The sequence below is a fragment of the Pecten maximus genome, chromosome 1, assembly GCF_902652985.1.
Source record: "Pecten maximus chromosome 1, xPecMax1.1, whole genome shotgun sequence".
Classification (NCBI taxonomy): Eukaryota; Metazoa; Mollusca; class Bivalvia; order Pectinida; family Pectinidae; genus Pecten; species Pecten maximus.
Window position 1 is genome coordinate 4658913 of NC_047015.1, and position 15801 is coordinate 4674713.

A 15801-nucleotide genomic window follows, 5' to 3' on the forward strand; every position below is an offset into this window, starting at 1 on the left:
ATGATGGAATCAAATACTCTTCATAGATTGAAGGGTCTTAAGGTGCTTTACCAAAATTGTGAATTTCATGACCCTGGGGTCTCACATTTGCCCCTGTGGAGGGGGTACAATTTACTATAGTTTATATAGGGAAATCTCATTTTTGACTATTATTTGTTGGATTTCTATTGGAATTCATTCTAATTTGGTTAACATTATCAGCTTTGGATGGCAGTGTGATGGTATGCACATGTTGGCCCTGACTGACCCCCAGGGGCTGATGGGCGGGGCTAAAAAGGGTCAAATAGACTGAAATTTCAAAGATCTTCTTCTCAAGACCCAATTAAGACAGAATCAAATACTCTCCATAGGTGGAAGGGTCTTATAGTGCTTTACTAATCTAATGAACTTCATGACCCTGGGGTCACAAGTTTGCCCCTGGGGAGGGGGTAGATTTTACTATAGTTTATATAGGGAAATCACATTTTTGACCATTATTTGTGTGATTTCTATCGGAATTCATTCTAACTTTGTTAACATTATCAGCATTGGATGACAGCTTAATGGTATACCTGTTGGCCCTGACTGACCCCTAGGGGCTGATGGGTGGGTTCAAAAAGGGTCAATTGAATTAACTGAAATATTCAAATCTCAAGTGACCGTTAAGGCCCATGGGCCTCTTGTTGTGTTGTTGTGTCTAAACCAAGGTTTCCCATATTTGCAACATATAACATCTCATCATTTAAAGTTTCCCTTCGGTTTCAACTACACACCATTATGTGTATCGATATCTCCTTCCAACTTTCCAACAATGATACTTCATTTTAAAGCATTACAACCTGTGAAACTACCACCTTCCAAGTGTCAAATATTGCGGCGGGCGTATGTTGTTAAATATGTATATTGGGTTTTATGTTTGTTTATATTGATCAGTTATTACAGGGATATTTTGCTAATATGTTCTAATGAAAACATTATTAGGTAAGTTCACGCATACTCGATTTGTAAGCAGTGTACGTTCTCGATCTTGTAGCCTCGTTCTCGGCTCCGTGACAAATCTTGTGATCAAAATACATGCGGGGGGGGGGGGGGGGGTATTTCGATACACTATTGTCGCAAGGATTCCCCCGGTCAAGTGTCAGGGCGAGAATGAGCATCTAGGATTGTCATTAATACATGTGTGTAACTAGAATTTTAGGTTTGTTAAGAGTATGCGGCTTTAATCTAAGTGTAGGAAGAAATTATAGTGCACAGACCGCCCGCTTTACTGTCCTATCATCCTGTAGGTCTAACAGTATGGTCTATGTGTGAGGGGGATCTCAATAGGAATCAATCAGAAATAACATACATGTCAGATTATTACGGCTAAGTATTTTATATCTAGACTACAATATAAATCTCTGGCCTAATTATGTAATTGTTGGCCTTGGCCTTACATAGGGTGGATTCTGAAGATATAAATGTTATTTCAATAAAAGCACGGGTACAAATCCTTTAATCCCATCCCAGAGTAATACCTTAATTTGCATATACAAATGTATTCAAAATTAGCTGAAAATGCTTAAAATAAGCCAATTTACAATCAAAGTAAAATCATAATCATTACTTGGGCATTAACGGTCAGATTCTATCCCGATCCTGTAAGTCGTCCGAAGGCATGTCAAGTCCCTGTGTGACAGGCGGTCGAAATAACGCCTCCGTTTTAATCAATATAAACAATGAAGTTCAATAATTAAATAGATGAAGTTTCTCCTCCTATTCGGCTCGTATCAAGGTCACAGCCAACCCCGTAACATATTTCGTAAAGATGGCTGTGCAGTTCGAATCGAAGCGGGAGACAACCGGAGAACACTGCAGGCTAGTCATAATTCTTCACCGCAGCTGACAGGGCGTTTTTATAATAAACTTGAAATTCAACGACAAAATTAATATTTCAATTAAATCATGATAGTTTTTATATTGTTTTACGGTAAATGTGTTGCATAATCGTATTTTTGTTTGAATAAGACTTATGCATCCATGTATAAGGAAAACATACGTGTTATCTGAAATACAGGAATTGAATGTTGCTTTGGTCGATTTCATGGGGTGATGAATTGAGTTGCTCTTGAGACAAATTCAACATGAACTGCTCCGTGGTTCATTGAATAGGTCTCAAGAGCAACTCAATTCATCAACCCATGGAATGGACCAAAGCAACATTCAATCTCGATTCCAGCTACCATAGGGACCTCCAGGCATGGTTTAGCTTACCTGTTGGTTGTGTGGAACAGACAGCCTCTCACAGACACCGCCCATGTACATTTTGATTTGCTCCTGTAAAATAAATATAATTGTTTGGAAAAGGCTGTAACCATGATAGTCAATTAAAGTTAAAGGTTAAAATAAAATAAAGGTTATAACGATATTCTATATTTTTCGGATGGAGAAGATTTTAAAGAATGGATACTTACATAATCTTGGTCCAACAGTCCGTTCATGGTGGATAGTGCGTGCTTACATATATTACACTCCCAATCCTCGGGTTTACCCAGAGTATCAAATAACAGCTCTATGTCCTGGGAAGCTAGGAAAACAAAGAGTTGCAGATGTTACCATAAAAACTTGAATTTGTATCATGTTTTCATGTCATTTGTGAGACCATACGTTTATATTCATATTTTGTAAAATCACGAAGACGTGTTCATCTTGACATATTCCAGTAGATCTGGAATATAACAATAGACCTACATTTGTCCTGGTGAGGTTTTCTGTCCTACGCTATGACAATAGACCTACATTTGTCCTGGTGAGGTTTTCTGTCCTACGCTATGACAATAGACCTACATTTGTCCTGATGAGGTTTTCTGTCCTACGCTATGACAATAGACCTACATTTGTCCTGGTGAGGTTTTCTGTCCTACGCTATGACAATAGACCTACATTTGTCCTAATGAGGTTTTCTGTCCTACGCTATGACAATAGACCTACATTTGTCCTGATAAGGTTTTCTGTCCTACGCTATGACAAAAGACCTATATTTGTCCTGGTGAGGTTTTCTGTCCTACGCTATGACAATAGACCTACATTTGTCCTGGTGAGGTTTCTGTCCTATGCTATGACACTAGACCTACATTTGTCCTGGTACGGTTTTCTGTCCTACGTTATGACAATAGACCTACATTTGTCCTGATGAGGTTTTCTGTCCTATGCTATGACAATAGACCTACATTTGTCCTGGTAAGGTTTTCTGTCCTACGTTATGACAATAGACCTACATTTGTCCTAATGAGGTTTTCTGTCCTACGCTATGACAATAGACCTACATTTGTCCTGGTGAGGTTTTCTGTCCTACGCTATGAGAATATACCTACATTTTTCCTGGTGAGGTTTTCTGTCCTACGCTATGACAAAAGACCTACATTTCTCCTGATGAGGTTTTCTGTCCTATGCTATGACAATAGACCTACATTTGTCCTGATGATGTTTTCTGTCCTACGCTATGACAAAAGACCTACATTTGTCCTGGTGAGGTTTTCTGTCCTACGCTATGACAATAGACCTATATTTGTCCTGGTGAGGTTTTCTGTCCTACGCTATGACAATAGACCTACATTTGTCCTGGTGAGGTTTCTGTCCTATGCTATGACACTAGACCTACATTTGTCCTGGTACGGTTTTCTGTCCTACGTTATGACAATAGACCTACATTTGTCCTGATGAGGTTTTCTGTCCTATGCTATGACAATAGACCTACATTTGTCCTGGTAAGGTTTTCTATCCTACGTTATGACAATAGACCTACATTTGTCCTAATGAGGTTTTCTGTCCTACGCTATGACAATAGACCTACATTTGTCCTGGTGAGGTTTTCTGTCCTACGCTATGAGAATATACCTACATTTTTCCTGGTGAGGTTTTCTGTCCTACGCTATGACAAAAGACCTACATTTCTCCTGATGAGGTTTTCTGTCCTATGCTATGACAATAGACCTACATTTGTCCTGATGATGTTTTCTGTCCTACGCTATGACAAAAGACCTACATTTGTCCTGGTGAGGTTTTCTGTCCTACGCTATGACAATAGACCTACATTTGTCCTGATTAGGTTTTCGGTCCTACGCTATGACAAAAGACCTACATTTGTCCTGGTGAGGTTTTCTGCCCTATGCTATGACAATAGGCCTACATTTGTCCTGGTGAGGTTTTCTGTCCTATGCTATGACAAAAGACCTACATTTGTCCTGGTGAGGTTTTCTGTCCTACGCTATGACAATAGACCTACATTTGTCCTAATGAGGTTTTCTGTCTTACACTATGACAATAGGCCTACATTTGTCCTGGTGAGGTTTTCTGTCCTATGCTATGACACTAGACCTACATTTGTCCTGATGAGGTTTTCTGTCCTATGCTATGACAATAGACCTACATTTGTCCTGGTGAGGTTTTCTGTCCTACGCTATGACAATATACCTACATTTTTCCTGATGAGGTTTTCAGTCCTACGCTATGACAATAGACCTACATTTGTCCTGGTGAGGTTTTCTGTCCTACGCTATGACAATAGACCTACATTTGTCCTAATGAGGTTTTTATGTCCTACGCTATGACAATAGACCTACATTTGTCCTAATGAGGTTTTCTGTCCTACGCTATGACAATAAACCTACATTTCTCCTGATGAGGTTTTCTGTCCTACGCTATGACAATAGACCTACATTTGTCCTGATTAGGTTTTCGGTCCTACGCTATGACAAAAGACCTACATTTGTCCTGGTGAGGTTTTCTGCCCTATGCTATGACAATAGGCCTACATTTGTCCTGGTGAGGTTTTCTGTCCTTTGCTATGACAATAGACCTACATTTCTCCTGATGAGGTTTTCTGTCCTACGCTATGACAATAGACCTACATTTCTCCTGATGAGGTTTTCTGTCCTACGCTATGACAATAGACCTACATTTCTCCTGATGAGGTTTTCTGTCCTATGCTATGACAATATACCTACATTTGTCCTAATGAGGTTTTCTGTCCTACGCTATGACAATAAACCTACATTTGTCCTGGTGAGGTTTTCTGTCCTACGCTATGACAAAAGACCTACATTTGATTTGTTCTGGTGATGTTTTCTGTCACACGCTATGACAATAGACCTACATTTCTCCTGGTGAGGTTTTCTGTCCTACGCTATGACAATAGACCTACATTTCTCCTGGTGAGGTTTTCTGTCCTACGCTATGACAATAGACCTACATTTCTCCTGGTGAGGTTTTCTGTCCTACGCTATGACAATAGACCTACATTTGTCCTGGTGAGGTTTTCTGTCCTGAGATAAAACAGACCCGGACTATGACATTTAACCTACCTTTTCCACATTTGTTTCCGTTATCAATATTACACAATTCCGTCACATCGATGCCGCTGTCAAACTCCTCCACGACCACGGTTACCGAATTCTTGCACTGAATGAAAAGATGTGTTATGTGCTTGATAGTAGGTAAATAAACAAAGAGTAATTAACAAAGTTAAGCATATCACTCATTACAACATAACTTGGTTGAAGATTTTTTCAGATCCTCTGTTCTGTACAGAAATCTCACGCTGCTATTATTCAGAAATCGCCATCAAATATCATTTTCCCTCGTGCGTTGGTTTTAATGTATCTCTTAAACTTCTCATCGAAGTAGGAAAGTGTGAAGAGAAATACATCTCAGCCACGAGGCATGTTTTTAAAGCTTTTTACTAAACGAACCCTTCTGCAAACTCTCGGTTTGAGATTTCTCTCTACATCACAAAGTAAAAGAAATTTCATACTGCTTGGAAACGGATGCTTTGATTTGTATAATCACCGTTTGAGCGTAAGGGTCTGGAAAGTAGCTACACAGAGTCATCAGGTGATCTGTGACCTCCTCCATCGTCTTGTTGTCAGTCAAATACACATTCACTGCTTTTACGATGAATTCACAAACATCACAGGCCCATACTGGGTCTCCTCGTAACACCTACAATATAATGGCATTGGTGCTGTAGATTGACAGTCATTTAATACAATTGGCGATGAATTTACTACTAAGAAACCAATGTTTTTAGACATGGACACCATTGACAGATACAGGCACATCACCTACCTCCTTCCTTACAACGGAGGTCCTTTCCTGTACACGGGAGGGGGATGACGATTCGGACACTGATCGTCGATGTCTGCGAGAGCACGTCGAAGCACAAATGATGTCAGCACTCTGTACATAAATAAAACAAAGTATGTTAACTTTGACCTTATGTAAACACAACAGGACGTATGTTAACTTTGGTAACCTTACACAAACACAACAGGACGTATGTTAACTTTGATAACCTTACACAAACACAACAGGACGTATGTTAACTTTGATAACCTTACATAAACACAACAGGAAGTTAACTTTGATAACCTAACACAAACACAACAGGAAGTTAACTTTGATAACCTTACACAAACACAACAGGACGTATGTTTACTTTGATAACCTTACATAAACACAACAGGACGTATGTTAACTTTGATAACCTTACACAAACACAACAGGATGTTAACTTTGATAACCTTACACAAACACAACAGGACGTATGTTAACTTTGGTAACCTTACATAAGCACAACAGGACGTATGTGAACTTTGATAACCTTACACAAACACAACAGGACGTATGTTAACTTTGGTAACCTTACATAAACACAACAGGACGTATGTGAACTTTGATAACCTTACACAAACACAACAGGACGTATGTTAACTTTGGTAACCTTACATAAACACAACAGGACGTATGTGAACTTTGATAACCTTACACAAACACAACAGGACGTATGTTCACTGTGATAACCTTACACAAACACAACAGGGCGTATGTTAACTTTGGTAACCTTACATAAACACAACAGGACGTATGTGAACTTTGATAACCTTACACAAACACAACAGGATGTTAACTTTGATAACCTTACACAAACACAACAGGAAGTTAACTTTGATAACCTTACACAAACACAACAGGACGTATGTTAACTTTGATAACCTTACACAAAAACAACAGGACGTATGTTAACTTTGATAACCTTACATAAACACAACATGACGTATGTTAACTTTGATAACCTTACACAAACACAACAGGACGTATGTTAACTTTGATAACCTTACACAAACACAACAGGAAGTTAACTTTGATAACCTTACACAAACACAACAGGATGTTAACTTTGATAACCTTACACAAACACAACAGGACGTATGTTAACTTTGATAACCTTACATAAACACAACAGGACGTATGTTAACTTTGATAACCTTACATAAACACAACAGGACGTATGTTAACTTTGATAACCTTACACAAACACAACAGGATGTTAACTTTGATAACCTTACACAAACACAACAGGACGTATGTTTACTTTGATAACCTTACACAAACACAACAGGACGTATGTTAACTTTGATAACCTTACATAAACACAACATGACGTATGTTAACTTTGATAACCTTACACAAACAACAGGACGTATGTTAACTTTGATAACCTTACACAAACACAACAGGACGTATGTTAACTTTGATAACCTTACACAAACACAACAGGATGTATGTTAACTTTGATAACCTTACACAAACACAACAGCACGTATGTTAACTTTGATAACCTTACACAAACACAACAGCACGTATGTTAACTTTGATAACCTTACACAAACACAACAGCACGTATGTTAACTTTGATAACCTTACACAAACACAACAGCACGTATGTTAACTTTGATAACCTTACACAAACACAACAGGACGTATGTTAACTTTGATAATCTTACACAAACACAACAGGAAGTTAACTTTGATAACCTTACACAAACACAACAGGACGTATGTTAACTTTGGTAACCTTACACAAACACAACAGGACGTATGTTAACTTTGATAACCTTACATAAACACAACAGGACGTATGTTAACTTTGATAACCTTACACAAACACAACAGGACGTATGTTAACTTTGATAACCTTACACAAACACAACAGGAAGTTAACTTTGATAACCTTACACAAACACAACAGGATGTTAGCTTTGATAACCTTACACAAACACAACAGGATGTATGTTAACTTTGATAACCTTACACAAACACAACAGGAAGTTAACTTTGATAACCTTACACAAACACAACAGCACGTATGTTAACTTTGATAACCTTACACAAACACAACAGGACGTATGTTAACTTTGATAATCTTACACAAACACAACAGGAAGTTAACTTTGATAACCTTACACAAACACAACAGGACGTATGTTAACTTTGGTAACCTTACACAAACACAACAGGACGTATGTTAACTTTGATAACCTTACATAAACACAACAGGACGTATGTTAACTTTGATAACCTTACACAAACACAACAGGACGTATGTTAACTTTGATAACCTTACACAAACACAACAGGAAGTTAACTTTGATAACCTTACACAAACACAACAGGATGTTAACTTTGATAACCTTACACAAACACAACAGGATGTATGTTAACTTTGATAACCTTACACAAACACAACAGGAAGTTAACTTTGATAACCTTACACAAACACAACAGCACGTATGTTAACTTTGATAACCTTACACAAACACAACAGCACGTATGTTAACTTTGATAACCTTACACAAACACAACAGGACGTATGTTAACTTTGATAATCTTACACAAACACAACAGGAAGTTAACTTTGATAACCTTACACAAACACAACAGGACGTATGTTAACTTTGGTAACCTTACACAAACACAACAGGACGTATGTTAACTTTGATAACCTTACATAAACACAACAGGACGTATGTTAACTTTGATAACCTTACACAAACACAACAGGACGTATGTTAACTTTGATAACCTTACACAAACACAACAGGAAGTTAACTTTGATAACCTTACACAAACACAACAGGATGTTAACTTTGATAACCTTACACAAACACAACAGGATGTATGTTAACTTTGATAACCTTACACAAACACAACAGGAAGTTAACTTTGATAACCTTACACAAACACAACAGGACGTATGTTAACTTTGGTAACCTTACACAAACAACAGGACGTATGTTAACTTTAATAACCTTACACAAACACAACAGGACGTATGTTAACATTGATAACCTTACATAAACACAACAGGACGTATGTTAACTTTGATAACCTTACACAAACACAACAGGAAGTTAACTTTGATAACCTTACACAAACACAACAGGACGTATGTTAACTTTGATAACCTTACACAAAAACAACAGGACGTATGTTAACTTTGATAACCTTACATAAACACAACATGACGTATGTTAACTTTGATAACCTTACACAAACACAACAGGAAGTTAACTTTGATAACCTTACACAAACACAACAGGATGTTAACTTTGATAACCTTACACAAACACAACAGGACGTATGTTAACTTTGATAACCTTACACAAACACAACAGGAAGTTAACTTTGATAACCTTACACAAACACAACAGGACGTATGTTAACTTTGATAACCTTACACAAACACAATAGGACGTGTGTTAACTTTGATAACCTTACACAAACACAACAGGATGTTAACTTTGATAACCTTACACAAACACAACAGGACGTATGTTAACTTTGATAACCTTACACAAACACAACAGGAAGTTAACTTTGATAACCTTACACAAACACAACAGGACGTATGTTAACTTTGATAACCTTACACAACCACAACAGGATGTTAACTTTGATAACCTTACACAAACACAACAGGATGTTAACTTTGATAACCTTACACAAACACAACAGGATGTTAACTTTGGTAACCTTACACAAACACAACAGGACGTATGTTAACTTTGATAACCTTACACAAACACAACAGGATGTTAACCTTTGATAACCTTACACAAACACAACAGGACGTATGTTAACCTTTGATAACCTTACACAAACACAACAGGACGTATGTTAACTTTGGTAACCTTACACAAACACAACAGGACGTATGTTAACTTTGATAACCTTACACAAACACAACAGGATGTTAACCTTTGATAACCTTACACAAACACAACAGGACGTATGTTAACTTTGATAACCTTACACAAACACAACAGGATGTTAACCTTTGATAACCTTACACAAACACAACAGGACGTATGTTAACCTTTGATAACCTTACACAAACACAACAGGACGTATGTTAACTTTGATAACCTTACACAAACACAACAGGACGTATGTTAACTTTGATAACCTTACACAAACACAACAGGACGTATGTTAACTTTGATAACCTTACACAAACACAACAGGATGTTAACCTTTGATAACCTTACACAAACACAACAGGACGTATGTTAACCTTTGATAACCTTACACAAACACAACAGGACGTATGTTAACTTTGATAACCTTACACAAACACAACAGGACGTATGTTAACTTTGATAACCTTACACAAACACAACAGGACGTATGTTAACTTTGATAACCTTACACAAACACAACAGGATGTTAACCTTTGATAACCTTACACAAACACAACAGGACGTATGTTAACCTTTGATAACCTTACACAAACACAACAGGACGTATGTTAACTTTGATAACCTTACACAAACACAACAGGACGTATGTTAACTTTCATAACCTTACACAAACTTATATGTTAACCATTGATTATACAGAATACGGATTATTAGCGTACATGGGAAACTTACCTCCAAATCATATCTTTCAGTGTTGACTAGTTCTACAATACTGTGACAGGCTTCACAAGTTAGGCCCGGTACATGGACTGGGAACTCGATCTCAGTGCCTAGATATACAGATGTTATGGATTTACAACTAAGACATTAACTTTCTTGTATCATAACTGTTTGATGTTTTGATAGAAAACCTATTTCTAAATTGATACCAGGGAATGCCTAAGAACATACACGCATGCAGCATAAAAATGTAAAACAAACTCCTTGATAATTTATCTGCTTTATCTGAGAAATTGCATGTGTCAACATCATAAGGCATTTTATCCTTCACAACCTGTTTCAACTAAGAAACCTATGTTCTATGTTATCTTACACATTTGGTCTTACCATTCACACAGAAGTTGGCTACTGTACATGTTGTTTCTGGATCTAATCCTGCTTCTATTGTGTTAGTGAGTTTGGGCGCGATTAAAAGACACTGAAAATGAAAATGCAAACACAAATGTAGACTTTGCATTTTTTTTTTAAACTGTCGAAAAATATATTGCTTTAACACTAACTAGCATTTTGAAATGACATACCATTTTCATATATACTATGAGAGACATGTTATGTATACCATGTAACAGAATGCGAGACCACATAATCACAAACTATCAATACGGACATAAAGAGAGGAGTATGAGGAACAGAGAGAAAGGAAACGACAACAGAGAGGATTGGATAAAGATTCCAATTGTTGCAATCGAGACAGCAAATTAATTGGATATTTTAAATATCATCTTAATCAAAAATGCAGATATTCACTCATTCTTGAGAGTCATCACCTTTAGTCGCCTCCTAATATCAACACGCAGTGTGAAACAATATGCCTTATTATTGGACTTTGTAGTCTCTCACACCGAGACAATATTGTATAAATCCCCCTGACTTTCTTGCCTCTCACACGTGGACAATATTGAATAAATCCCCTGACTTTGTAGTGTCTTACACGGAGACAATATTGCATAAATTCACCTGACTTTGTAGTGTATCACACGGAGACAATATTGTATAAATCCACCTGACTTTCTAGTCTCTCACACGCGGACAATATTGGATAAACCCCCTGACTTTGTAGTGACTCACACAGTGACAATATTGTATAAATCCACCTGACTTTCTAGTCTCTCTCACACGCGGACAATATTGTATAAATCCACCTGACTTTATAGTGACTCACACGGTGACAATATTGTATAAATCCACCTGACTTCGTAGTGTCTCACAGGCAGACAATATTGGATACCCTCCTGACTTTCTAGTGTCTCTCAGGCAGACAATATTGGAAAAATCCACCTGACCCTTTATGGGGGCGTAATTTGTTTCCCCTTAGAAATATCCCCGATTCTTCAAGGGTCAGAACCAATGAGTGTTCAACTCACAGTGCTCTTCAGTTGTGCCGGCAGGACAGTACAGAGGCTAAACACTGTTTGGTTAAGTTTCTCATGTGTGGAGTTCATATTTATATAACGGTCCAGTATACCGATCATCAGTTCACAAAGTTCACAGCGAGCATCAGCCTGCAACATCAATAAAATGGAAATATGCAGATGAGTAACAATAAAACGGTTTTACAGGTTCAACAATCAAAATTAACCAGAGTTTAAATCTGGATCTCTAAGCAATAAACGGACTATATCTAATTCAATGAAGCTACAATTCTATATACTAGTGTGGCGTACATTACCCACATTTACTCGTTATGACGTCACCAATACTAGCGACTGATAATTAGCAACATGGAATATAACCTGACATTGGTGTAGCGGGATGAAATGAAATATCATTAACATTTACGTCAGTGTAACAAAACAGTCCATATATATTGATAGAGACAACAATACTTTAATGAAACGCACTTGATAATAACTTTTAAACCGAAGTGAATTAGGCTGATATTATAATGCCACAATATTCTAAAGATCGCTCTACCGTATGACGTCGCATGCATATGCACCAAATATAGATGAAGTTACTGTGAAACAACTGAAGATTATTTGCATTGCCTATATATGTACAGTATAATGTTTCAATAAATATTTGGATTTATTAAAATTCCAACAATTTATAAGCAGACAAGCCAATATATCAAAAGTGCCTGGTTTATACGAATCAAGCAAATGTAGAGCCTCAGAAGATTTGATCAAAATATACTGGATTCCCTTCAGTATGCAACTCTGCTATTACATCAGAATGAATATAAATAGCCTGCCAGTCATACATTATATTAGCAACAAAATAATATTTTACTTGGTTAACATATTAAATTTCAAGGCCGTTTGTATGATAATATTGAGATATAACATACATTCACATTTTCTGGTTCCTCGATATTGTAATTTTCCTTAAACTCTACAGGTCTTCTCTCTTCCTCCAGCTGAAGGGTTTGCTCCTCCTCGGGAAGTATTCCTGTCTCTCTGGTCTCCTCCCCAACAATTGGTTCAACGTCCTCGCCTATCGCTTCCACCTCCTCACCTCTCGGCTCTACCTCCTCATATCTTAGCTCTGTCTCCTCACCTCTCGGCTCTACCTCCTCATATCTTTGCTCTGTCTCCTCACCTCTCGGCTCTACCTCCTCATATCTTTGCTCTGTCTCCTCACCTCTCGGCTCTTCTTCTTCAACTCTTTGCTCCTCCTCTATCTCCTCACTTCTTGGCTCCTCCTCTACCTCCTCACTTCTCGGCTCCTCATCTACCTCTTCACCTCTTGGTTCTTCTTCTTCTACTTCTGGTTCCTCCTCTATATCCTCAATTGGCTCAGCTTCTTCACTTCTTGGCTCAGCCTCTTCAATAATTGCTTCTACGTCTTCCATTGGCTCTTCCTCCTGAATTACGGGCTCAACAATTGGATCCACGATTGCCAGTCCAGGTTCCATTATGACTAAACTTGTACCTGTTAACATGGACATAATTATTATTTAATAAACTCATTTCGTAATATTTTAAATCACGTCTTCATTATTTTTCACTGATTCAAAACAGTAATTAATTCTTAACGTCAGACTTTCATAAATAAGTTTAGAACATTGATTTTAAAATTCAAACGGTGTTTTCTTAATACCGAGGTGTTCAGAGTTGTCAACAAGTAAACATATCTTTTTCGTCTACAATGTGATCTTTGTACACGGGGATGGCAGACCCAGTGCATCTCTCATCTCTGATGTACTGGTCATCTAACTGAGGAAGGTGACCAAGTAATCACCGACACGTCATACACACTGGTTGTGATATACCGATGTGTATTCTCACTCATACTTACCAACCTAAAGAACATATGCAAGGAGCCATAGCCATGTTTAAATGTATCGTTATAATTAAAGATTCCGTTGTATAGATAAAACAGTCCATACCATTTGTACATAGCCTGACAGCCTCGCATCCTCTCTCAGGATCAAACCCACTGTCCATTGCCTTTACCAGCTGTGGCGCGAAAAGGTTACACTGTCAGGTAGAAATAAACAAAGCATAATGTACATAGTGTTATGTCAGTACATATCGTTACCATCATATCAGTGTATCTGACGTCAGGTTGTCACTAGTAACGTCTTCACATCAAAATAACCTCACCGGAAGTTGACCTGATAACTTCTTTATACTGACTGATATTCACGATAGTCCACACACGCTGACATCGCGAAAATAAATCGCCCAATGGTATCTGCATGTATACAGTATTTAATGTGACTCTCAGTTTATATCACACTGGTATCAAACTGACAGCGTGTTACCAGGTACTACATAGACAACAATGTCATCTATGTCCTTGGTATAAGTATGTACTAAAAAAAAAAAAACTATTGACGACAGTGACTGGTACACTGAGATATAAGCTCTATTTTGGCGAAACACAAAGAAAGACAAAAGAGGCAAACGTTGACGAGCAGCTTTTATATTTCTTTACACTCGCCAAAACACAGCTTATATTTAAAGACACTCGCCATGCATTCAATTCATCCTGCACCAGCCATCAAAAATAAGCATTTTTAGGGATAAACAAGCAAAGACATGTATCAGTAATTTGATGTAAGTATACATTATTTTATGTATAAGTTGATAATCACAAGTGTCCCGGCTTATTGTGACATAGTCGTAAGTATATAATTTGACAGTTGTAATACCATGTGCCACGTACTTTTGACATTGACAACAGTGTTAACACTGACACTTACCGTAGTTTTAATATCTCCTGGTAGGAATCCACAAAGTTCATATACAGTATTGTTGATAGCGACTTGGGACGTGTTTTTTTCCATGTACTTGTCGAAGAGTGTGATAACGAACTGACAAATATCACACTTGTCATCCTGAACAAGAGAGAGGTACTTTACTTTTTAATTCATCTATAAAATATAATATTCCAAAGGGACCATCTAAACGTCAGTATGGCCTTCACAAACAAAATAATATTCAAAGGGGACTATTTAAAAGTCACCATTACCTCGACAAACAAAATGATATTCCAAAGGGGCCATTTGAACGTCACAATGACCTCGACAAACAAATTGATATTCCAGGGGGACTATTTAAACGTTACCATGGCCCCCGATAGACAAAATGATATCCCCAGGGGACCATTTAAACATCCTGTCATTGACCAGCGAAATTATATTCCGAGGGAACCATTTAAACGTCACCATGACCCTGGCAGACAAAATAATATTCCAAGGGGACCATTTAAACTTCACCACGGCCTAAACCAACAAAATTATATTACCAAAGCAACATTTAGACATTACCTTGGCATTCACCAGCAAAATTATATTGTTTGTGGCCCATTTTAACGTTACCATGGCCCTGTATAATTCAACTGCTACTAAGGACAATAAATAGGAACAGAAATATATTCCGTTTACCCCAAAACCTTCGACATTCTTCATGATAGTTTTTTCTATCTCCGCCCTGATTCCCTCGTAGCCCGTCAGCGGTGGCATTCTCTGTTGTGGCATTTCTTCTTCCGGTTCTTCTTGTTCTGTTTCCTCGTCATACATTTCTACCATGGTCACTACGTAAAAAACATCAATTCAGTTTAACTACCTACAGTC

The 15801-nt window shown here is 37.6% G+C and overlaps 1 protein-coding gene across 3 annotated transcripts in view; it reads right to left on the minus strand.

Moving 5' to 3' along the window:
• Window positions 1–15801, minus strand: part of LOC117322890 — a 65603-nt gene that overhangs the window by 4412 nt on the left and 45390 nt on the right. For all 3 annotated transcript variants that reach the window (XM_033877847.1, XM_033877841.1, XM_033877832.1), the window contains 12 exons: window positions 15613–15761; window positions 14929–15063; window positions 14110–14200; window positions 13069–13652; window positions 12143–12280; window positions 11106–11196; window positions 10731–10828; window positions 6085–6195; window positions 5806–5958; window positions 5322–5418; window positions 2433–2545; window positions 2233–2295 (listed from right to left, as the gene is read on the minus strand). In XM_033877847.1, coding sequence (XP_033733738.1) covers window positions 2233–2295; window positions 2433–2545; window positions 5322–5418; window positions 5806–5958; window positions 6085–6195; window positions 10731–10828; window positions 11106–11196; window positions 12143–12280; window positions 13069–13652; window positions 14110–14200; window positions 14929–15063; window positions 15613–15761 — 1823 coding nt within the window. The remainder of the gene's footprint in view (window positions 1–2232; window positions 2296–2432; window positions 2546–5321; window positions 5419–5805; window positions 5959–6084; window positions 6196–10730; window positions 10829–11105; window positions 11197–12142; window positions 12281–13068; window positions 13653–14109; window positions 14201–14928; window positions 15064–15612; window positions 15762–15801) is intronic.